Source organism: Neoarius graeffei, chromosome 17 (assembly GCF_027579695.1).
Source record: "Neoarius graeffei isolate fNeoGra1 chromosome 17, fNeoGra1.pri, whole genome shotgun sequence".
NCBI lineage: Eukaryota > Metazoa > Chordata > Actinopteri > Siluriformes > Ariidae > Neoarius > Neoarius graeffei.
The window spans coordinates 50,927,196-50,951,783 of NC_083585.1; the positions used below are offsets into that span (position 1 = coordinate 50,927,196).

The 24,588-nt window shown below is 40.4% G+C and overlaps 1 protein-coding gene across 7 annotated transcripts in view; it reads left to right on the forward strand.

Annotated features, from left to right (window-relative positions):
• Positions 1-24,588, forward strand: part of frya (furry homolog a (Drosophila)) — a 237,667-nt gene that overhangs the window by 191,441 nt on the left and 21,638 nt on the right. For 5 of the 7 annotated variants that reach the window (XM_060897703.1, XM_060897700.1, XM_060897701.1 and 2 more), the window contains exons 43-53: positions 69-163; positions 620-1,239; positions 5,173-5,270; positions 5,360-5,530; positions 9,175-9,315; positions 11,267-11,449; positions 14,144-14,314; positions 14,845-14,919; positions 14,998-15,168; positions 19,787-19,993; positions 23,554-23,697. In XM_060897703.1, coding sequence (XP_060753686.1) covers positions 69-163; positions 620-1,239; positions 5,173-5,270; positions 5,360-5,530; positions 9,175-9,315; positions 11,267-11,449; positions 14,144-14,314; positions 14,845-14,919; positions 14,998-15,168; positions 19,787-19,993; positions 23,554-23,697 — 2,076 coding nt within the window. Of the gene's footprint in view, positions 1-68; positions 164-619; positions 1,240-5,172; positions 5,271-5,359; positions 5,531-9,174; positions 9,316-11,266; positions 11,450-14,143; positions 14,315-14,844; positions 14,920-14,997; positions 15,169-19,786; positions 19,994-23,553; positions 24,330-24,588 lie in introns of all 7 variants that reach the window. The other 2 variants (XR_009650200.1, XR_009650199.1) reach the window with 1 other exon arrangement.

The following is a 24,588-nucleotide window of genomic DNA, read 5'->3' on the forward strand; positions in this document are numbered from 1 at the left end:
ATTTGTCAAAAAAAGGCTTCCTCAAAAATGATAACGGTAATGCTGATTTCGGCTTGTTTTCTTCTCAGGGTTATGTCATGGAGCTTCTCCTAACTCTCGAATCTGTCGTGGACAACCTCGCCGAGTGCCTGAAGAACAATGATTTAATGACTGTTCTTACAAGGTAACAACGACCGACTCTTTACTTTCAGCTTCATGTTCTGCTCACTATTTAGTGCACACTATTTTCTTTACAATTGTATTTCATAGCATTTTTATAGCAGTACAATTATAAGTAAGGAATAAAACATTTGGTGGTATGGGGTTATAGGAAAATAATCAATAATGGGGTGATGTGATGCTGCCCAACACAAAGCAGGGTTCCTGTTATTACCTCAAAGTTGATTATTTTCCGATGGCAGCAAGTCGTGAAGTGTTATTGCTCGTATACCACAACAAATTGCCAGCACTATTATATTGTTATTCATTAAAAAACAATACATAATATTTTTTATTAATTCATATTCATGTGTAATATGTTTTATAAACATGTCACAAAGGTTCTGAGTCTCATCTTTTTCTTCAAAGAAAGTCAAAGCAAACTTAATTTCTTGTGTAAATATTTGATATATTCTCCCAGGGCGTCTTCTCCAGACCTTCTTGCTGATGAGAAGCTCACAATGAACAGGAAGAGCACCAGTCAGCTGGATTTGGTCCCCGGCTCAGGAACGGCATCTGAGCGAATCCGCCATCAGCGAAGCTACTCTGTGCCTAAGCGTTTCGGTGAGGCAGAGCGTTCCTCTGAAGTTCCTCGCAGTGCAACCCTGGACCGCCTCCACGCCCACGGCCACCCCCATCGGCGCCAGAGCAACCTGGCCAAACTTCGTTCCCATTCCTCCACCTCCTGCACTGTTGATGTACTCTCCATCAACCCCACCAATGCCAACCATCCCTGTAACCTCCTTGCCACCATTTTCTGGGCAGCCGTGTCCCTCATGGAGTCTGATTTTGAGTTTGAGTACCAGATGGCGCTGCGGTTGCTTGGTAAGCTGCTTGCCCATGTCTCTCTGGAGAAACAAGAGTACCGTGAAAAGCTGGAGAAAATCCAGAGCCAGCTGAGATGGATTGGATTCTCTGGGCTCCAGCAGCTTTTGCTCAAAGGTTTCACCTCGGCTCCCACCACTGAACTCACACTGCAGCTTTTCTCCCAGCTCACGCCCATCTCCCGTCTGCCGGTAGTGGACACGACCCAGGCCATAGGTGAGCTCTTAGCCTGTTTACTTGGAAGATGTAGACCAAAGCTATGGTTAGTGCTATGGCATTTTAAAAACAAACAAACAAAAAAATAAAAATGAGGGACAAAAGATATCCATTACCAACAATGCCATTTCATTATGTAGTATTAATGTTAATGCAGCATAAGATTTAATATAGCGTTATTCTAGCAATATTTCTAATAATGTTGTTTAACCATGTAATATTAATGGTGATCATTGTGTGTTTAATCTTCTAGTCTTAGAATTAATACAGGTTTAATTGTGTATTATTAGTAGTAATATTTTTTATTGATATTACAGTAGTTACAGTATTAATGAAACTTTAGTAAAGTGTTAGTAGTATTAATTGAGTTTTAGTAAACAGTGATAGTATTAATGAGGCTTTAGTAAAGTAGTAATAGTAATTATGAAGCTTTAGTGAAGTAGTAATTGCATTAATGAAGCTTTAGTGAAGTATTAATGCCAATAATGAAGCTTTAATAAAGTAGTAATAGTAATAATGAAGCTTTAGTGAAGTAGTAATAGTAACAATGAAGCTTGAGTAAAGTAGTAATAGTAATAATGAAGCTTTAATAAAGTAGTAATAGTAACAATGAAGCTTTAGTGAAGTAGTAATAGAAATAATGAAGCTTTAGCAAAGTATCAATAGCAATACTGAAGCTTTAGTAAAGTGTGAACCGTAATAATGAAGCTTTTTTAAAATAGTAATAGTGATAATGAAGCTTTAGTAAAATAATAATAGCATTAATGAAGCTTTAGTAAAGTAATAATAGCATTAATGAAGCTTTAGTAAAGTAATAATAGCATCAATGAAGCTTTAGTAAAGTAATAATAGCATTAATGAAGCTTTAGTAAAGTAATAATAGCATTAATGAAGCTTTAGTAAAGTAATAATAGCATTAATGAAGCTTTAGTAAAGTAGTGGTAGTGTTAATGAAGCTTTAGTAAAGTAATAATAGTGTTAATGAAGCTTTGGTAAAGTATTAATTGTATTAGTAAAGTATTAATAGCAAGAATGAAGCTTTACTAAAGTAGTAAGTAATGTTGCATTATTGTACATTTAACAGTTATTCCACGAATTCGAGTCGTACATGAGCTGATAGCCGATGAGGCGCGTAGCACCGAGTTGGCTATAAGCCATGTACGACAATATTGAGTAGAATAACTGTTTTCTTATATCCACATTCACTGGATTTTGAGAAACAGAGCATTTTTTTTGTAAATTCAGTAAATAAAATGTAATAAATAAAAACAAAACATGCGACAAAATAATTTCCGCTTAGAATATAAACAAACCGGCGAAATGACAGTAGCATTTGTGAAAAATGCTATAATAATAATTCTTAAAAAATAAAAAAAGATACATTCTTACCATCAAATAGTTTTATTCCGTATTTTGTTGCTTTTTTTTGTATTTTTGGGGGTTTTGTTTTCAGGTAGAGTTTTTATTTCAACCTTGGTTGGTTCAGCAACACGCTCCGCCATTTTGATTTTCTCTGCTCATGGTATATGACCTGATATCCTAGTAGTCGTAGAGTAGCCAATCAGAGCGTGCGATTGCTCATATCCAGTGAATTTGGATGGAATAAAAAGTAATGTAACCCTCATCTTGTAGTTTTAGCCATGCTGTATCATTTTTTAACACAATATTTAATGTTGTTATAATCATATTGTTTTCATAATAATGATACCTGAATAATGTTTTATTTCGTAAATACATTTATTGGTAATTCAACTTTAATAAAGTAGTATTGGTCATATTTCAGAGTTAGTAAAGTAAATAAATGGGTAATTGAGGTAATACAATGGTAATAATCATAAAGTAGGGTAATAGTAATAAAGTAGTGCTAATTATCCATAAGGTAATGTAAATTTAATCAGGTAATATCACAAGTAATGTATCTTTTAATAATTGTGTGGGTATTAAAGTAGTACAAATCATAATAAGGTAGTATTCGTATTATTTTAGCTTCAGTATTGTGAGCAGTAGTATTTGATCTTATTAGAGTCGTATTGGTGGTGATGCAGCTTTAATAAATGAGTACTGTAGTGTTAATAACAATAAAGTGCTTTACTTTGCAAGCACTATAATTATCTATAAGTAGTAGTAGTAGTAGTGATGTATCTTCAATAAAGTAATGTTAGTAATAGTTTAGTTTTAGTCATGCAGTATTAATAATGCAGGTATATTACAACCCCGATTCCAAAAAAGTTGGGACAAAGTACAAATTGTAAATAAAGACGGAATGCAATAATTTACAAATCTCAAAAACTGATATTGTATTCACAATAGAACATAGACAACATATCAAATGTCGAAAGTGAGACATTTTGAAATTTCATGCCAAATATTGGCTCATTTGAAATTTCATGACAGCAACACATCTCAAAAAAGTTGGGACGGGGCAATAAGAGGCTGGAAAAGTTACAGGTACAAAAAAGGAACAGCTGGAGGACCAAATTGCAACTCATTAGGTCAATTGGCAATAGGTCATTAACATGACTGGGTATAAAAAGAGCATCTTGGAGTGGCAGCGGCTCTCAGAAGTAAAGATGGGAAGAGGATCACCAATCCCCCTAATTCTGCGCCGACAAATAGTGGAGCAATATCAGAAAGGAGTTCGACAGTGTACAATTGCAAAGAGTTTGAACATATCATCATCTACAGTGCATAATATCATCAAAAGATTCAGAGAATCTGGAAGAATCTCTGTGCGTAAGGGTCAAGGCCGGAAAACCATACTGGGTGCCCGTGATCTTCGGGCCCTTAGACGGCACTGCATCACATACAGGCATGCTTCTGTATTGGAAATCACAAAATGGGCTCAGGAATATTTCCAGAGAACATTATCTTTGAACACAATTCACCGTGCCATCCGCCGTCGCCAGCTAAAACTCTATAGTTCAAAGAAGAAGCCGTATCTAAACACGATCCAGAAGCGCAGACGTCTTCTCTGGGCCAAGGATCATTTAAAATGGACTGTGGCAAAGTGGAAAACTGTTCTGTGGTCAGACGAATCAAAATTTGAAGTTCTTTATGGAAATCAGGGACGCCGTGTCATTCGGACTAAAGAGGAGAAGGACGACCCAAGTTGTTATCAGCGCTCAGTTCAGAAGCCTGCATCTCTGATGGTATGGGGTTGCATTAGTGCGTGTGGCATGGGCAGCTTACACATCTGGAAAGACACCATCAATGCTGAAAGGTATATCCAGGTTCTAGAGCAACATATGCTCCCATCCAGACGACGTCTCTTTCAGGGAAGACCTTGCATTTTCCAACATGACAATGCCAAACCACATACTGCATCAATTACAGCATCATGGCTGCGTAGAAGAAGGGTCCGGGTACTGAACTGGCCAGCCTGCAGTCCAGATCTTTCACCCATAGAAAAAATTTGGCGCATCATAAAACGGAAGATACGACAAAAAAGACCTAAGACAGTTGAGCAACTAGAATCCTACATTAGACAAGAATGGGTTAACATTCCTATCCCTAAACTTGAGCAACTTGTCTCCTCAGTCCCCAGACGTTTACAGACTGTTGTAAAGAGAAAAGGGGATGTCTCACAGTGGGAAACATGGCCTTGTCCCAACTTTTTTGAGATGTGTTGTTGTCATGAAATTTAAAATCACCTAATTTTTTCTCTTTAAATGATACGTTTTCTCAGTTTAAACATTTGATATGTCATCTATGTTCTATTCTGAATAAAATATGGAATTTTGAAACTTCCACATCATTGCATTCCATTTTTATTTACAATTTGTACTTTGTCCCAACTTTTTTGGAATCGGGGTTGTATTAAGTACCGTAGTAATAGCAGTAATCCAGTGTTAATTATGCATTTGTTCTCGTATAGTGTGTATGAGTGCAGTATGAGTCGTCTTGTTTTGTAGAATGTCCTGTTTCTGTTTGTAGGTTTCCCTTTGAACATCCTCTGTCTCCTCCCTCACCTGGTCCAGCACTTCGACTGTCCCACTCAGTTCTGTAAGGACGTGGCGGAGAGGATAGCGCAGGTCTGCTCAGCTGAACACAGACACTATTACACAGCGCTTCCAAAGAGTGTTGAGATTTTTCTCGAATCACTGTCCATTTCAATTTTCAGGTCTGCCTTGATGAGAAGAACTCAAAGCTGTCGAACCTGGCCCATGTGATGACCCTGTATAAAACACACTCCTACACACGTGACTGCCTGTCCTGGGTCAACGTGGTGTGTCGCTACCTGCATGAAGCCTTCAGTGAAAACACACTCTGCATGGTGACCTACATGGCTGAGGTAAACACGCGCGGACTAAAAACATTGCTTTTGTTATGCATTTACAATATTTTTTCAGTTAACAAGCATTATGATTGAAAAGGTAAAATGAAAATACAAAAGAAATAATGAATAAATTAGTAATAAATTACGCACTTATGTTATTTGTAAAATCAACGGCAAATGACGAAGAAGAGCAATAACAATGCCATAAACTTAAAAAAAATGTTAATTTATTTGTTTCTTCGTTTGTTTGTTTGTTTGGTACAGTACCAGTCAAAAGTTTGTACACCCCTACTCATTCATCGGTTCTCTGTATTTTGTGTTTTCTCCATTGTAGAACAATACTAAAGACATCAAAACTATGAAAAAACATCTGGAACATATCTGGAATTATGTGGGGAAAAAGTGTTTCAAAAACAAAATATGCCTCATATTTTAGATTCTGGGCGGCATGGTGGTGTCTTTATGACATTAGTTCACCTGATTACAGCAAACGGGAAAAGAGGAACGAGGCTATGGTTGTAATCGTGCCAGCTTTGAAAATGCCTGGTAAAGTATTATAGCATTGTCAGTGGTACAGAAATCGCTTGTCCAGAATCCTGGAACAAGTTGAATTTTAAGAACGGCTGAACAAATTAGAATCAATTCTTATTATTGATTTGTCTAGTTGGGATTATTATCCCTTTTTGATTCTAATATGGGGGCGGCACGGTGGTGTAGTGGTTAGCGCTGTCGCCTCACAGCAAGAAGGTCCGGGTTCGAGCCCCGTGGCCGACGAGGGCCTTTCTGTGTGGAGTTTGCATGTTCTCCCCGTGTCCGCGTGGGTTTCCCCCACAGTCCAAAGACATGCAGGTTAGCTTAACTGGTGACTCTAAATTGAGCGTAGGTGTGAATGTGAGTGTGAATGGTTGTCTGTGTCTATGTGTCAGCCCTGTGATGACCTGGCGACTTGTCCAGGGTGTACCCCGCCTTTCACCCGTAGTCAGCTGGGATAGGCTCCAGCTTGCCTGCGACCCTGTAGAAGGATAAAGCGGCTAGAGATAATGAGATGAGATGAGATTTTAGATTCTTCAAAGTATCCAGTGTTTACCTTGATGATGCTTTGCACACTATTGGCGTCATCTTAACCAGCTTCATGAGGTCGTCACCTGGAACGCTTAACAGTTAACAGTTGTGTCTCGTAAAAAATGAATTAGTGAATGAGTTTCTTGCCTCCTTAATGTGTTTGAGGTCACGCAGTAAATAGTAAATAATAAAATAGCCCTATTCCATAACTGTAGTAATCCATATTATGTCAAGACCCGCTCAACTCCATAAAGAGAAACGACATCCATCATTATTTTAAGACATGAAGTGACTTTTAATGAATAAAATTAAAGAAAAAAAAACATTGAATGAGCTGTAGAAGGTGTGTCCAAACTTTTGACTTGTTATATATCTGGCCTGAAAATACAAACATGGAATTTCAGCGAAACAAAAATTTTCTATTGTTCTTTTTGTTATGTTAGTTTTATTTATAGTGACAGAGATGAACACTACGTGGTCATATTTGTGAAAAATCCTGTAATATTACTCTAACTTGTCAGTTGACATGGTTCTTTGGCTAATGCTTTTCTGGGTCCTTCAGGTTGGAAACAAATGCACGCGCACAGCTGTTCATGAGGGGAGCTCAAAGCACAATTTGCATTTATGACAAAGGCACGTTATTGAGTAAACAGATGAGCAGTTTCGTACACACGGGGCCAGGAAAAAAATGCCTTGTCTAAAGTTAATTCGTGCAATTTCTTTGAGATCATCTCATCTCATTATCTGTAGCCGCTTTATCCTGTTCTACAGGGTCGCAGGCAAGCTGGAGCCTATCCCAGCTGACTACGGGCGAAAGGCGGGGTACACCCTGGACAAGTCGCCAGGTCATCACAGGGCTGACACATAGACACAGACAACCATTCACACTCACATTCACACCTACACTCAATTTAGAGTCACCAGTTAACCTAACCTGCATGTCTTTGGACTGTGGGGGAAACCGGAGCACCCGGAGGAAACCCACGCGGACACGGGGAGAACATGCAAACTCCGCACAGAAAGGCCCTCGCCGGCCACGGGGCTCGAACCCGGACCTTCTTGATGTGAGGCGACAGCGCTAACCACTACACCACCGTGCCGCCCTTCTTTGAGATCATCAAACATTAAATAGTAAACAATAATAATACAGTAAAAGCCCTATTCCACAACTGTAGTAATCCATATTATATCAAGAATCGCTCAATTAAGTAAAGAAAAACGACATCCATCATTATTTTAAGACAGGAAATGTCTTTTAGTTTAATGAATAAAAATAAAGAAAAAAACATGGAATTAGAAGGAGTGTACAAACTTTTGATTGGTACCGTATCTGTTTATCTATTTATTTATTCATTTGGTTGGTTTTAGCACCAGAAAAAGAACAACAGTAAAGTCAGTAAAATGATAAAACAGTTTAAAAAGTTAATTAATTAGTTAATTAGTTAGTTAATTTATTAACTTCCATCATTCCCTCTTATTTATTTATTTATTTATTTATTTATGTCCCTGATTTTTATGGAATCAATTTTGTGTCAAAATGTTCATACAATACTTTTGAAATATCAAACAAAAACGGCAAATCAAAATACAAAAAAAGAAAAAAGTGTCAATTTTTTTAGACTGGCAAACAAATAATTCGTGTAATCGTGCAAAATATCAGTCTGTTACTCTTCAGAAACCTTTTATTTTTGTTCCGCGTCTTTCTCAGTTTTGTTTGACGTAATTTATTTCGGTTGCGATTCCAGCTTTCTCGTTTGCGCTCCCGGACTTTTTGCTTGCAGTTTTGGCACAAACTTCACGTGTGGGTGGGCTGTCCAGGAATGCATTCCCATTGGCTAACTTGTGTTTGACTGACAGCTACGCTCAGCCATTCCCCGGAGGCTGTTGCCGCCATTCCCTACTCGGATTTTGGTGGACTGTTTGACGAGTGACCGATCCATTGACGGTAAACAAGGATCGAGTGGACTTCAGTGGCGACTATGATATTGAATTTACACTTTGTTGAATTAATTCAATATCATAATCGCCACTGAAGTCCACTCCATCCTTGTTTACCGTCAATGGATCGGTCACTCGTCAAACAGTCCGCCAGAATCCGAGTAGGGAATGGCTGAGCGTAGCTGTCAGTCAAACACAAGTTAGCCAATGGGAATGCATTCCTGGACAGCCCACCCACACGGGAAGTTTGTGCCAAAACTGCAAGCAAGAAGTCAGGGAGCTTTTGTATTTTGATTTGTCGTTTTTGTTTGATATTTCAAAAATATAGTATGAACATTTTGGCACAGAATTGATTCCATAGATTTTCTCTCTAATTTAATTTACTTCAAAGCTAATTCAAGGTCTCGGCTCTCACACAACAGCGACCAACCCGTGCAGGCGAAGGCTATCACGTGCTTCCTCCGAGGCACGTGAAGCTAGCCGACTGCATCTTTTCCTTATTTCTTACTTTCCTTGTTTCATCGGTATGATCTTATGCAGTCTGCATCAATAAATAACTTTCAAACAGTCTCAATACAAAACATAAGCACTATATAAACACAACACTCACTGGCTGTGTAATGTAATGCTGATGTCATGCTGATGTTATGTGTTGACAGTTGTTGGAGAAAGGCCTTCCCAGCATGCAGCAGAGTCTCCTGCAGATTATTTACAGTCTGCTCACACACATGGAGCTCAGTAGCATCCAGGCCAAGACCTTCAACACTGATGTGCTCAACACCATCGAGAAGTTTGTTCAGGTTCGATGAGATCTTTCTCTCAGTCTCTTTCACTCTTTGTCACTGCTGTACCTTCTCATGGTTCGACATATGGCTACAAATGAAAAAAGGTTAAATAGAAAATAATAAATGATCATTTTCTACATGTATCCCTCTCACACTTTTTCTCTCTCTCCTAGAGAGCAATCTGTTCCTTTCTTAAATTGAAATAATCAGACTTCAGTGATAGACTTCAGGTGATTGATTTGTAATTCTAAGTCGTACTGGTGAATATTTTTAGTGCTACTCGAAATCATGAGGTTTGGGGTTGGGCATGTGCCTCTTTAATTTTATCATGTCTGGGAAGTTTATAGCTCATTTTCATGATGCGATTTTACCCTCAGCTCATATTAAAGAACAGATCTTGGCTGATCAAGGTGGAAATATAGGCGTTTAAAGTGCATATTCTGGACCAATTTCTTTTTTTTTTTTTTTTATATGAAAGTATGTCCTTTTACACACTCATCCAGAAGGGTGATTTTGCACAAGGCCATCTGTCTACAGCAGAAAAAAATAAAATAACAAAACACATCTGGAAAAATCCCAAGGGAGTCTGGAGCCAGATTCGTGACGTCACCTGCGGAAGCGCCAGCAGGCTGCGCGAGCTTTGCACGGTTTCAGTGCACAGCCTGTGTAGACCAAGCGCTCCCATTTCTCTCTCATTGTCCGGTCTTTTGGGAAACGATGAGTACTAATCCCAGCATGATTGGTGTTGCTACACCCTCCTACGATACATCTGTTAACCATTTAATTACGCGATAAAGTTGAAGAAATTTGCAGGTCGTTTTCTCATAAACAAACCAGCGCTGGCGTAGGATTCAGAAGGAGGCGTCCCGCACGCAACATCACGAAAATCAATGTTTCCCGGGAAATCCAAATGCCAAGTTTTTTCAGAGGCGGACCAGTTCGCCTCAAATGGCTTGATTTCAACTGAATTTTTCTGGTATTGCGCAAGGTAAAAAAAAAATTGCAGAGAATGCAGAATGTTACAGATATTTGACCAAAGTTTAATAGAAAATAGGAGAATTACGGTACATTGATCTTGCTCCTGAATTTGCCTGTGACATGCACTTTAATTTCAGGGACTTTCACTCACACCTGTGTTGCTTTGAGGATGTTGCGGAGAAAACAAACGTTTTCTTGTCTTCTGTCCATTTGGACAGATGTGAACACGCTACCTACGGTATACTGAACCCTGGTCCATTAAAATTGAGGATCTGGACCTGGTTCAGGGTATTACTGGTGGCAAGCTAGTTTTCTGACATTTTGCACAAAAATGACCTGAAATGGAGTTAAGTTTTGGGTCCGAATATGCAGTGGATGCTGTTGAAACTGAGGTATTGCTCAGCCGTTTCATGCAACATTTCAGTATCGTGACTAGCCGTCGTTTTCCATGAGCGTTTAATGAGCATGTGCTGGGATTAACTGCTCATTAGCTCACAAGTTACCATTATCTCATTTGATCTAAATTTTGCTCATTCATTTCCCAGAATGCTTTGCTAATCTCTTCCTATCTCTCAGCCTTTTCCTTGCTTTGGGGCAGTAAATTCAGAGACACACCCAGCAGCTCTCTGTAAACACTCTGCCCTCTTGGCCAGCCTCCACATAACTGAGGCCTACACACACACACACACACACACACATAGACAGAGAGAGAGAGAGAAGGCGATCCAGGTGCTTGTATGAAGGCTCCCTGGTTGGTGTCTATCTATTTAAATGCTTCTGGTTTTTATTTTATTTTATTTTATTTTATTTTATTTTATTATATGGACTGATTCTGTCTGTGTGTGTGTGTGTGTGTGTGTGTGTGTGTGTGTGAGAGAGAGATGTTTGTATCTGTTTGCATACCTGCACGTGTTCTGTGGATGTTTTGTTTATATATATCAATATATATATGTGTGTGTGTGTGTGTGTGTGTGTGTGTGCATTCCAGACAGCTCACTGGAAGGAAGCTTTGAACATTCTGAAGTTAGTTGTGTCTCGTTCTGCCAGTCTGGTTCTTCCCTCATCTCCGTCCAGCAGCAGCGTCTCGCATGTGGATGTGAGTCGCGTGTGGGACACGGAGTCCAAAGCACTGCCCGGGAAGACACTCGATTTCCATTTTGACATCTCAGAGGTGAGTTTCCCTCTCTTCTTTTGTCTTAGCTTATTATGTCCTTGTCTTGTTTTTTTTTCTGTCCCCTTTTCTTCTGCACTTTCTGAGAACTTTGTGTGAAGTTTTCTCTGAAAAGGAGACCACCCAGTCCTGGCATACTTGCCCAGCGTTACCAAGTTTTCCAAGGCGGGGTCGTTCTTATTCCTCTGCCGTTTATCTGCGGCTTTGCTGTCATGGAAGTGTATTTTCTTCACTTCTATTTCACTCTTTAAGGGAAAGCAGGCAGTAAAGCCGTGCTTGAAGGCACTGCTTGTTGAAAGTGTGTGGGAACCAAACACTGAGCTATTTGTGTGCTGCATGAATTCCAGGAAATGATGTCAGTCCGGTTTTGGTTCCTTGCATCCCGAAGCGAGTGAGAGTTCTAGACAGCCCATTTAGAGGCTTTAAACAGAGCTCACCTCTCTGTCAGATACAGAGTACAGACGATTCAGCCTCATGGAAGCAAGAGAGACCGAAAGAAAGCTAATACCAAACCCAGTGGAGCTGGAGCCGAACAGAGAGTTTGATCCGTCTTGGCAGTGAGTTTGATCATCGTTTTCTGAGCCAAGCCCCTGAACACACACGAGCAGGATGAGACGGGAATGAGCTCCAGCTTGTCAGACATTGCTTTAGACATGACTTTGAATTTGGGCAAGTCAGATGTGACAAAAGGGCAAGAAGAAACAAAATACACTCAGAATACTTTTCACAAGGAATAATCCAGCATTTGTTTTTAACCCCTTCAATGCCCTTGGATGAGTCACGTACGTCATGAAGTCTTTTACCGCTGTGCCTTATGACGGAAGAAAGTTTTAGGCATTGAGTGTAATTCATATGTGCCACTGTGAAGTAAAAGTAATGTGCCATGTAAGGTACATAAAAGGAGGTGTTTATGACGAGTAGCGTACGTCATAAGGCACAGCGGTAAAAGACTTCATGACGTACGTGATTCGTCCAAGGGCATTGAACAGGTTAAACCTAATCTTTATCGACACGTTCAATGTGTGGTTGATTACCGAAGGTACACATTTTTCCTGTACTGGGGAAAAAAGTGGATGCGGTAATCTCATTTGTATTTTATTACATCTGCCAACTTTGTTGAAGGAGATTACCTTCACCTGTTTGTTTGCTTGTCTGTTTCCAATGTAACTCAAAGTGCTGAACAAATTTTGATGAAATTTTGAGGAAAGGTGGGCCAAGAAACAATTGATATTTTGATGCAAATCCGGATATGTACTTGGGTCCAGGATTTTTTTGTTTGTTCCCAAAGTAACTCAAAAAGTAGTGAAAGAATTTGGGTGAAATTTGGTGGACAGCTTTAGTATTACCTTAGGTTCAAGTGATTTGATTTTGATAGTGTGTGGCTTGGGGGTGGCACGGTGGTGTAGTGGTTAGCGCTGTCGCCTCACAGCAAGAAGGTCCTGGGTTCGAGCCCCGGGGCCGGCGAGGGCCTTTCTGTGTGGAGTTTGCATGTTCTCCCCGTGTCCGCGTGGGTTTCCTCCGGGTGCTCCGGTTTCCCCCACAGTCCAAAGACATGCAGGTTAGGTTAACTGGTGACTCTAAATTGACCGTAGGTGTGAATGTGAGTGTGAATGGTTGTCTGTGTCTCTGTGTCAGCCCTGTGATGACCTGGCGACTTGTCCAGGGTGTACCCCGCCTTTCGCCCGTAGTCAGCTGGGATAGGCTCCAGCTTGCCTGCGACCCTGTAGAAGGATAAAGCGGCTACAGATAATGAGATGTGATGATGAGTGTGTGGCTTGGTGGGGGTATGAACTCTACCATGTTCCCTTTTGTTACTTTGTTTGTTTGTTTGTTTGTTCCCAACATAACTCAAAAAGTACTGAACCAATTTTGATGAAATTTTGAAGAAAGGTGATCCACGAGCCGAGGAGCAATTGAGTACTTTTGATGCAAATCCAGATATGTATGTGGATCCAGGATGTTCTAATTTAGTCTATCTACATTCACTGGATATGAGCAGTTGTGCACTCTGATTGGCTACTCTACTACGAGGCTATCAGCTCATATACCGTGAGTAGAGAAAAACAAAATGGCGGCGCATGTTGCTGAACCAACCGAGGACAAAATAAAAATTCTACTTGAAAACAAAACCCCAAAAAATGCAAGAAAGCAACAAAATATGGAATAAAAGTATTTGACGGTAAGAACGTATGTTTATTATTTTTTGAAGAATTGTTATTATAGCATTTTTCACAAATTGCTCCTGTCATTTCGCGCGTTTGTTTACATTCTAAGTGGAAATGATTACCGGTATGTTGGATGTTTTGTATAAAGTTTTTATTTATCGAATTTGCAGAAACAATAAAAATGCTCTGTTTCTCAAAATCCAGTGAATGTGGATAGAATAAAATGGTTATTTCACTTAATTTTTTCATATATGGCTTACAGCCAACTCAGTGCTACACGCCTCGTCGGCTATCAGCTCATGTACGACTTGATTTCATGGAATAACTGTTAAATGTGGCTTGGCGGAGGTGTACACTCTAACAAGTGCCCTTCTATTATTGTATTATATTTGGATAGATAGATAGATAGATAGATAGATAGATAGATAGATAGATAGATAGATAGATAGATAGATAGATAGATAGATAAATGTTTATTTGCTTTTACATGATAACAATTTGGGTCTAAATGTCTTTGTGTGTGTTTTAGACTCCGTTGATTGGCCGGCGCTATGATGACCTGCACAGCTCACCAGGCAGGGATGAGAAAGTCGGAGGAGTGGTGGTCGTGACCCGGAGCACCTCCTCCACCTCCTCTGGCTCTAACAACACTAACCACGTGCTGGTGCCCGTCAGCTGGAAACGGCCCCAGTCATCTCAGGTGTGTTCTAAACACATGTACACACACACACACCTATACATACAGTATTACACAAAGATGCACTGGCAAATATTATAACCATGATGTTCTTTTGGGTATTAATGATGTGTCTAGAGAGTGGGCGTAAGGTGGGGTCCTTACCTTGACAAACAGATTCAGGAACACTTTCAGTACAGCTCATATTGATAAATCATTATAACTGAGATGTTGGTGATTGCTTGTAAGCCATTTAAAATGGTGATAATGTGTGGTTTTTTTTTATCATTATTAGTTGTAAATGTTCTAAAATGTTGTAGAGCACATGGCTTTATCATGAACAGTAACACTTGTATAACAATGTGATTATAAGTGATCAAGGATTTATTCCTCGCGCATTAGAGCTTCATTAAGAATTAATAGAGTTAAAAAAATGTTTTTTAATGAATCATTACGAATGTACAAAGAATTCTGAGCACAGTCATAAAGATTTATAAATATGTGCTTCATACGTATCATTACCCAGTTTTCTTTCCTTCCTTCTCATTCTGCAGAAGAGAACAAGAGAGAAGCTGGTGAACGTATTGACACTGTGTGGACAGGAAGTGGGGCTGAGCAAAAACCCTTCGGTCAGTAAAACTGTCAAATAATTCCTGGAAAATAAAAAAAGAATGAGCTTTATAATGAAACCTTTCCTGAAACTCCAGGTGATCTTCTCGTCCTGCGGAGAGCTGGACCTGATCGATCACCAGCCCAGTCTGGTGTCTTCCGAGGACGGGACCCGGGATCCAGACAACATGGACGACACGACCTCCGAACAGCAGTTCCGTGTCTTCCGTGACTTTGACTTCTTGGATGTAGAGCTGGAAGATGGAGAGGTATGAAGCCTTTAATTTCCAACTATGCGCAAACAAGAAAGCTTTTGCAGGGTGTTTTTATGCCTCCAGGACTAGGTGGTGAAAGCATTGTTTTCAGGTTGTTTGTGTGTCTGTTCAACCATCCAAGATCATCATTCGCGTGGTATCTCAAGAATGAGTGGTTGAACATTTGTGCGATTTATATGGAATGATCATCGTAACCAGCAGATGAACTGATTAGAGTTTAGAATCGATTCAAAAAAGGGTCAAGACCACAGCAAGGTCAAATGTCTGAAATAGTTTTTCTTCACCAACTTCCTTCCTGTTTTCATACAGTGATGTTACTGAAACGTTAATATTCAGGAACTGGCTTTCTCAGATTTTTTCCATCAAGTAGTCCATCAATGCAAAATTATTTTGAGCCCAATATCTCAAAAATAATTAGTTAAATGTAGGATTTGTTTGGACTTATCCTTTCTCCCACCAGATGCCATGATTACAACCCCGATTCCAAAAAAGTTGGGACAAAGTACAAATTGTAAATAAAAACGGAATGCAATGATGTGGAAGTTTCAAAATTCCATATTTTATTCAGAATAGAACATAGATGACATATCAAATGTTTAAACTGAGAAAATGTATCATTTAAAGAGAAAAATTAGGTGATTTTAAATTTCATGACAACAACACATCTCAAAAAAGTTGGGACAAGGCCATGTTTACCACTGTGAGACATCCCCTTTTCTCTTTACAACAGTCTGTAAACGTCTGGGGACTGAGGAGACAAGTTGCTCAAGTTTAGGGATAGGAATGTTAACCCATTCTTGTCTAATGTAGGATTCTAGTTGCTCGACTGTCTTAGGTCTTTTTTGTCGTATCTTCCGTTTTATGATGCGCCAAATGTTTTCTGTGGGTGAAAGATCTGGACTGCAGGCTGGCCAGTTTAGTACCCGGACCCTTCTTCTACGCAGCCATGATGCTGTAATTGATGCAGTATGTGGTTTGGCATTGTCATGTTGGAAAATGCAAGGTCTTCCCTGAAAGAGACGTCATCTGGATGGGAGCATATGTTGCTCTAGAACCTGGATATACCTTTCAGCATTGATGGTGTCTTCCCAGATGTGTAAGCTGCCCATGCCACACGCACTAATGCAACCCCATACCATCAGAGATGCAGGCTTCTGAACTGAGCGCTGATAACAACTTGGGTCGTCCTTCTCCTCTTTAGTCCGAATGACACGGCGTCCCTGATTTCCATAAAGAACTTCAAATTTTGATTCGTCTGACCACAGAACAGTTTTCCACTTTGCCACAGTCCATTTTAAATGAGCCTTGGCCCAGAGAAGACGTCTGCGCTTCTGGATCATGTTTAGATACGGCTGCTTCTTTGAACTATAGAGTTTTAGCTGGCATCGGCGGATGGCACGGTGAATTATGTTCACAGATAATGTTCTCTGGAAATATTCCTGAGCCCATTTTGTGATTTCCAATACAGAAGCATGCCTGTATGTGATGCAGTGCCGTCTAAGGGCCCGAAGATCACGGGCACCCAGTATGGTTTTCCAGCCTTGACCCTTACGCACAGAGATTCTTCCAGATTCTCTGAATGTTTTGATGATATTATGCACTGTAGATGATGATATGTTCAAACTCTTTGCAATTGTACACTGTCGAACTCCTTTCTGATATTGCTCCACTATTTGTCGGCGCAGAATTAGGGGGATTGGTGATCCTCTTCCCATCTTTACTTCTGAGAGCCGCTGCCACTCCAAGATGCTCTTTTTATACCCAGTCATGTTAATGACCTATTGCCAATTGACCTAATGAGTTGCAATTTGGTCCTCCAGCTGTTCCTTTTTTGTACCTTTAACTTTTCCAGCCTCTTATTGCCCCTGTCCCAACTTTTTTGAGATGTGTTGCTGTCATGAAATTTCAAATGAGCCAATATTTGGCATGAAATTTCAAAATGTCTCACTTTCGACATTTGATATGTTGTCTATGTTCTATTGTGAATACAATATCAGTTTTTGAGATTTGTAAATTATTGCATTCCGTTTTTATTTACAATTTGTACTTTGTTCCAACTTTTTTGGAATCGGGGTTGTATATTTTGGCACTGATCCAGATAAGCTCAAGGTATATTGAACAGTTATTCCACGAAATCGAGTCAAACATGAGCTGATAGCCGATGATGGACGTAGCACCGTGTTGGCTATAAGCCATGTACGACAAGATTGAGTGAAATAACTGTTTTATTCTCTCCACATTCACTGGATTTTAAGAAACAGAGCATTTTTATTTTTATTTTTTGCAAATTCGATAAAAACTTTATAAAAAACGTCCGACAAAATAATTTCCGCTTAGAATGTAAACAAACTGGTGAAATGACAGTCGCAATTTGTGAAAAATGCTACAGTAATAATTTTTGAAAAATAAAAAAGGCGTCATCATCCAATACTTTTATTCCATATTTTGTTGCTTTTTTTGTATTTTTTAGGGTTTTGTTTTCGAGTAGAGTTTTTATTTCGTCCTCGGTTGGTTCAGCAACACGCTCCGCCATTTTGTTTTTCTCTACTCAAGGTATATGAGCTGATATCCTAGTAGTAGAGTAGCCAATCAGAGCACACGATTGCTCATATCCAGTGATTGTGGATAGAATAATTTATGATAATATCTAAAACAACATGACAAATGTCTGTCTCTGACGTTACTGTATATCCAATGGTTTCTTCTCTTTCTGTGTATGTCTGTACTGTGAAGGAGCTACAGGTAAGCTTGAGTTGTTTTCAGTGCAAGAACTGTAGCATTACGTAGGCTCCATCCGTATCACGTTTCCTGGAGTATGTGTGTTTGCAGTGATGTGCATGGTGTCAGTTCTCTTGTGCATGGTTTGATATGGTTCTTGAAGACTTTAAGTAGCACTAAATACAGCAGTCTCCAAATCAATCAATAAGATGAAACGTCTTCGAAGTAAAGTATGGTGATGGCTGGAATCAGGCCCGCCGACAGGGGGGGACAAACGGGTATGTTGTCCCGGGCCCAGGAATGGGGAGGGCCCAGAACTGGGCTCTCATGAAGTTACGATTAAATTATTTTATTTCATTTCAAAATGTGTTGATTTGGGGGAGAAATGTGCTATATTTGCATTCAATAAATGATTTCTAGATCTTTTGCCTTTATTGTCTTTGGAAAAGGCGTCAAGAACCCCCTACCACCCCTAATGCAAAAATGGTTTGGTCTGACTCTTTGATTAAGGGGAAAAAAACAACATTGTTCGATCATAGCGCTTCGGCAATCAGCGTGCATGCCATTTGCCAACATGCACAAGTCAGGAGCACAGAAAAGAAAAGAAAAGAGAAAAAGAGAGGAAGAAACCAAGAGACTCAGGGGCTCACTGCATAAATATTTTAAAAAAGATTCGGATGATGCAGCAGGTACTAGCAAAGGCAGTGGGGCAGCTGAACCAGGTAAGACACAACCAACTTTTTCCAGCCCCATAAAGTAACCCCAACCAAGGCACGCGTGGCACGCAATTCATGTTACAAACGAGGGGAGAGCAAGTCACACTGAACACCATATCAAACGCACAGGGCATTGAATCATTTCATAACCACAACGGCTTAATAACATTGTGTTTCATATATCTGATTGAAGCTAAGAATATTCACATTAGCCCGCAATCATATCCCGCCGTTTCTCGAGCGGTGTGTTCTCTGCTTTTCACACTGGACAGTACGCACGCACAGTATACTATGTTCGCCCCCAGCCCTGCCCGAAATCCCCCGTCCATCGCTGCTCCTTCAAGAGCACCCCAATCGTGTGATTATAGTAGACTATCCACGAGTTTAGGAAGGCATTGCGGGGGCTGTCGCATGCAGGCTTGGGGCGTAATGGAATACATTTAATGGCGTTCGGTTAAAGGATACAAAATAACAGTAACCGCTTATTCCGTTACAGCACAGGGGGGAAAGATTCAGTGAAATTGGGGATTACCTCACAGGATCACAATGTGTGTGAGGTTGCTGGTTTTGGGCTTTTTTTTGTTAAAATGTTAAAACTGTAAAAATGTTGAAATGCTAAAATGAAATGTTTGTTGACCGGTTGAATGGTTTTTGAATACCTGCCATTTAAGGGTTGGAGTGAGTAGAGACTGGGATAAGAGAGGTGGGTGGGTGTGGGTTGGCCTGGGGGGAGGGGGGGGGGTTGTTAGGAGGGGCCCATTCAGAGCATTTTGTCCTGGGCCCAGCCAAAGCTGTCAGCGGCCCTGGCTGGAATTAGTGTTGGATCATGACGAGAAAAGTTATTGTTTCTCTAAGACGGTCCCTATTTCGGCAAGAAAATCTCCTCAGCCTGGGCAGCCAGGCCAAGGTCTGGAGGGTTTCGTGAAATCAACAGAGATGAGTGATTTCTGGTGGCACTGATATACCTTTTGGGCAGTTGATTTTCACTGTTCATGCCAGGAATGAGTTGTTAGCTATTGGACAGCCTGATCGACACACATGGTAAAGAGTATATCTATAGAAGAGTGTGACACTGCCTGCTTTTGTGTGAGTGTGTATGGAAGCATGAGTGTGTATCCAAGTATGTACATGGAAGCATGAATCTCTTTCCCAATCTTCTCCATGTGTCTCTGTGCCAGGGGGAGACAGTGGACAGTTTTAACTGGGGGGCAAGGAGGCGCTCGATAGACAGTCTGGACCGTGTGGAACAACGCATCCTCGAGGAAGATGAGAGTCAGCAATCAGGCAGCTCACCAAGCCTCAGACCCATCATCCGTCATGACTCAGACGAGTCCTCAGAGGAAGACTCTCTTACTGTCAGCCAGATCCTGGCCTCCTCACAACTCGTGAGTTGCAGTCTCTCTGATTTGGTGTCACTAGGTTCATGGATTAAGATTCAGAAATATTTCATTGCTGGTGGATGTGAAATCTAACAGGAAGTTATCAGGATAATCATTTCAGCAATACTTAAAGGTGATTAATATATAAATACAATATGTAAAGGATGCTCCGGTTTCCCCCACAATCCAAAGACAAAGTCGAAATTGTCAATATGTGTGAATGGTTGTTTGCCAAGCTTAGAAATGGGAGGGTTGTCACAGGAAGAGCATCTGGTGTAAAACTATGCTCCAATTAATATGACATGTGGATCAATAGGGTCCACATGGACCCCAACCTGGCAACAGTGCTGGACAAGGGAGAAGATGATGATGATGAGTCAAATATTAGTCTTTGCATTCAGGTCATTTCAATAAAATATACTGTACGAATAAACAATACTCCACTAACATCCAACCAATCAGGATGAGAAAGTATCTTGCCTGTCAGTTATGTTTTCTTTCAAATCAGAAAGCCTCCTTGCTTAGGCTTCGTTCACATCTAGCATAGATATGCGGTCTGAGGAATCGGACCACCATTCCCAGGGACAGTCATTTTTATATTATATTACATTACTGGCATTTAGCAAATGCTGTCATCCAGAGCAACATAGAACACTTCAGCCATTCCTGCTGGTCCATGGAATCAAATCAGCAACCATTTGGTCCCCAAGCTGCTTCTGTAACCATTAGGCCATGGCTTCCCCATTCATACCTGGCATAATAAGTGCTTTTCCAGTGACCACTTGGGATCAGATTTCCTATAGTGTTTATGCTGGAGAAAGGCTGCCGTGGTTGTCCAGACAGTCTTGCAATGATTACATGTTTTTCAGCCAGAGCAGTAACACAGTCGATTAGGCGCGTCATTGTTGCGGTCCGGGATGCATCAAGGTGCATTTGCATTCAGACTACAAATGTAATGTGGTCATTTGCATCCCAGACCACCTCGTGAATGTGGTTTGAGTGATCAGACCACAATGCGTCTTGACCCCACTCACACTTGTACTTCGTGCTGACCACTTGTGTGTGTTTTGGGGGCATGGCTTTGGTATGGAACAATAAATAGACCATATTATGTGGATCAAAATAACTAACATCTCCTATAAATGCAAAATTTTAGGATTGCAATAACACCTTTAGATGGATGAACTTAAATCCTGTCTGTAAGGTGTTGGGACACCAAGAACCACCAGATTACATTACAGGCATTGAGCAGACGCTATTATCCAGAGCGATGTACAACATACCCAGAGCAGCCTGGGTAGCAGTAGGGGGTGAGGTGCCTTGCTCAAGGGCATTTCAGCCATTCTTGCTGGTCCAGGGAATCAAACCAGCAACCTTTTGGGCCCAGAGCTGCTTCTCTAACCATCAGGCCATGGCTTCCCCATTGCTCCTGGCCATCAGTTCTGCAATTCTCTGGAACTGTACTGGAGTGACAAACACCATTCTTCTAAAAGACATTTCTTCAGTTGGTGGTTTGTTGATGGTTGTCAAAAATGCTGTCAATCCAAAATCTCAGGTTGAGATGTGATGTGTGTGTGTGTGTGTGTGTGTGTGTGTGTGTGTGAGAGTGAAGGCCATAGTGTGTGTGTATATATATATATATATATATATATATATATATATATATATATATATATATATGCATAGGATATAGGAGTGAGCCTTTGTGGATGGGGATGGAGCCATCCTGGAGGAGACCACAACCATCAGGATAGAAATGTTTCATCATGTCATCAAGGAGATACAGTGGTGCTTGAAAGTTTGTGAACCCTTTATAATTTTCTATATTTCTGCATAAATATGACCTAAAACATCATCAGATTTTCACACAAGTCCTAAAAGTAAAGAGAGCCCAGTGAAACAAATGAGACAAAAATATTATACTTGGTCATTTATTTATTGAGGAAAATAATCCAATATTACATATCTGTGAGTGGCAAAAGTATGTGAACCTCTAGGATTAGCAGTTAATTTGAAGGTGAAATTAGAGTCAGGTGTTTGCAATCAATGGGATGACAATCAGGTGTGAGTGGGCACCCTGTTTTATTTAAAGAACAGGGATCTATCAAAGTCTGATCTTCACAACACATGTTTGTGGAAGTGTATCATGGCACGAACAAAGGAGATTTCTGAGGACCTCAGAAAAAGCGTTGTTGATGCTCATCAGGCTGGAAAAGGTTACAAAACCATCTCTAAAGAGTTTGGACTCCCCCAATCCACAGTCAGACAGATTGTGTACAAATGGAAGAAATTCAAGACCATTGTTACCCTCCCCAGGAGTGGTTGACCAACAAAGATCACTCCAAGAGCAAGGCGTGTAATAGTCGGCAAGGTCACAAAGGACCCCAGGGTAACTTCTAAGCAACTGAAGGCCTCTCTCACATTGGCTAATGTTAATGTTCATGAGTCCACCATCAGGAGAACACTGAACAATGGTGTGCATGGCAGGGTTGCAAGGAGAAAGCCACTGCTCTCCAAAAAGAACATTGCTGCTCGTCTGTAGTTTGCTAAAGATCACGGGGACAAGCCAGAAGGCTATTGGGAAAATGTTTTGTGGATGGATGAGACCAAAATAGAACTTTTTGGTTTAAATGAGAAGCGTTATGTTTGTAGAAAGGAAAACACTGCATTCCAGCATAAGAACCTTATCCCATCTGTGAAACATGGTGGTGGTAGTATCATGGTTTGGGCCTGTTTTGCTGCATCTGGGCCAGGACGGCTTGCCATCATTGATGGAACAATGAATTCTGAATTATACCAGTGAATTCTAAAGGAAAATGTCAGGACATCTGTCCATGAACTGAATCTCAAGAGAAGGTGGGTCATGCAGCAAGACAATGACCCTAAGCACACAAGTCATTCTGCTAAAGAAGAATAAAGTTAATGTTTTGGAATGGCCAAGTCAAAGTCCTGACCTTAATCCAATCGAAATGTTATGGAAGGACCTGAAGTGAGCAGTTCATGTGAGGAAACCCACCAACATCCCAGAGTTGAAGCTGTTCTGTATGGAGGAACGGGCTAAAATTCCTCCAAGCTGGTGTGCAGGACTGATCAACAGTTGCCGGAAACGTTTAGTTGCAGTTATTGTTGCACAGGGGGGTCACACCAGATACTGAAAGTAAAGGTTCACATACTTTTGCCACTCACAGATATGTAATATTGGATAATTTTCCTCAATAAATAAATGACCAAGTATAATATTTTTGTCTCATTTGTTTAACTGGGTTCTCTTTATCTACTTTTAGGACTTGTGTGAAAATCTGATGATGTTTTAGGTCATATTTATGCAGAAATCTAGACAATTCTAAAGGGTTCACAAACTTTCAAGCCCCACTGTAGGTCAGAAGGACTTTGTACTGATTTGCAGTGAGACTGGCAGTAACCAAACCTTCCAACAAAATAAATAAATGCCCCCACAGCATAGCAGAGCTACAGTCCCATTTCTTCCCCTTTGTCACCTGTCTGTAGCCTGCAAGTATAAATGTAATCAACTTTTTGTACCTAAGATCCTGTGTATGCCTTTCCAGAATGTCATGATGTCCCCCACTGAGAAGGTGAACCACATGGACTCACTTCCTTCCTCACTGGAACCTGTGCCAGCTGCCCCCCTCTCTCAGTCCCCATCAGTGCCGGGTCTTCACGCCGCTTCGCCCGAGGACTCGACCCCACGGGTGAATAAGGCCTTCAGAATGGCTGACTTCTGGGGGCCGAGTCACTCCTACTCCTACCGCACCTCCATTCTTGAGTTTTTCTCTAACCCTGCTGATTAAAAACATTTTCTGCTTTCTCTTTTGGAAATGGTGCTGCTTTTAGCTCTGCACATGGTTGAGGTTTAACATCTTACAGGCTTATGGTTAGCTGCTGTACATTTTGGGATTTAGTAACCTGCTTCTTTTAAAGACCATGGCAGGATCTGGGATTTCTGTACTAAGATGTAGCTGCATGAAAATCAGCTAACACTGGCATTCTTTCGAAACTTTATGGCTTTAAGTTTTCATTTGGCTGCGTTAACTGGCATTGCTTTGGGTTTGGGTGGCAGCAACTTTTACTTGGCCACCATGGCAATGTGTACGGCTTCTCGCTGGGGTGGCTGGGCTCGGATCTCTTCTGCATGCAAATTAAGCTTGGAGCTGCAAAGGAAGCGAGCGTACACATTGCCTGTGGCTTCATATATTAGACAAGATCACTGGGTCTTAGTCTTCCAATGATTTTAAAACATTTCTCAATTTCCTATGATTTGAGCATTTAAAAACTACCCTAAAGAAAAAAAGAAACTCAACAAGAAGAATCTTAGTCTAAAAAGGTTAGTGTATCCATCATTTATTCCTCTATGCTTTGTTAAAATGTAGACATTTTGCAATGAATACCTTTTGTTATAAATACTGATTGCTTAATGTGAAGATTTGGTTAAAAAAAGGGCTTAATTTATTTTATTCTAAATAGTATTTGATCTTCAGTTGATCAACAAGTAATGAAACTCTCTCCTTCAAAATCTTTAGACTGTAAATATCTCGAAGGGCAAATCTTCATAAAGTTGCTTCAGATGACATTAAGTTACGTCA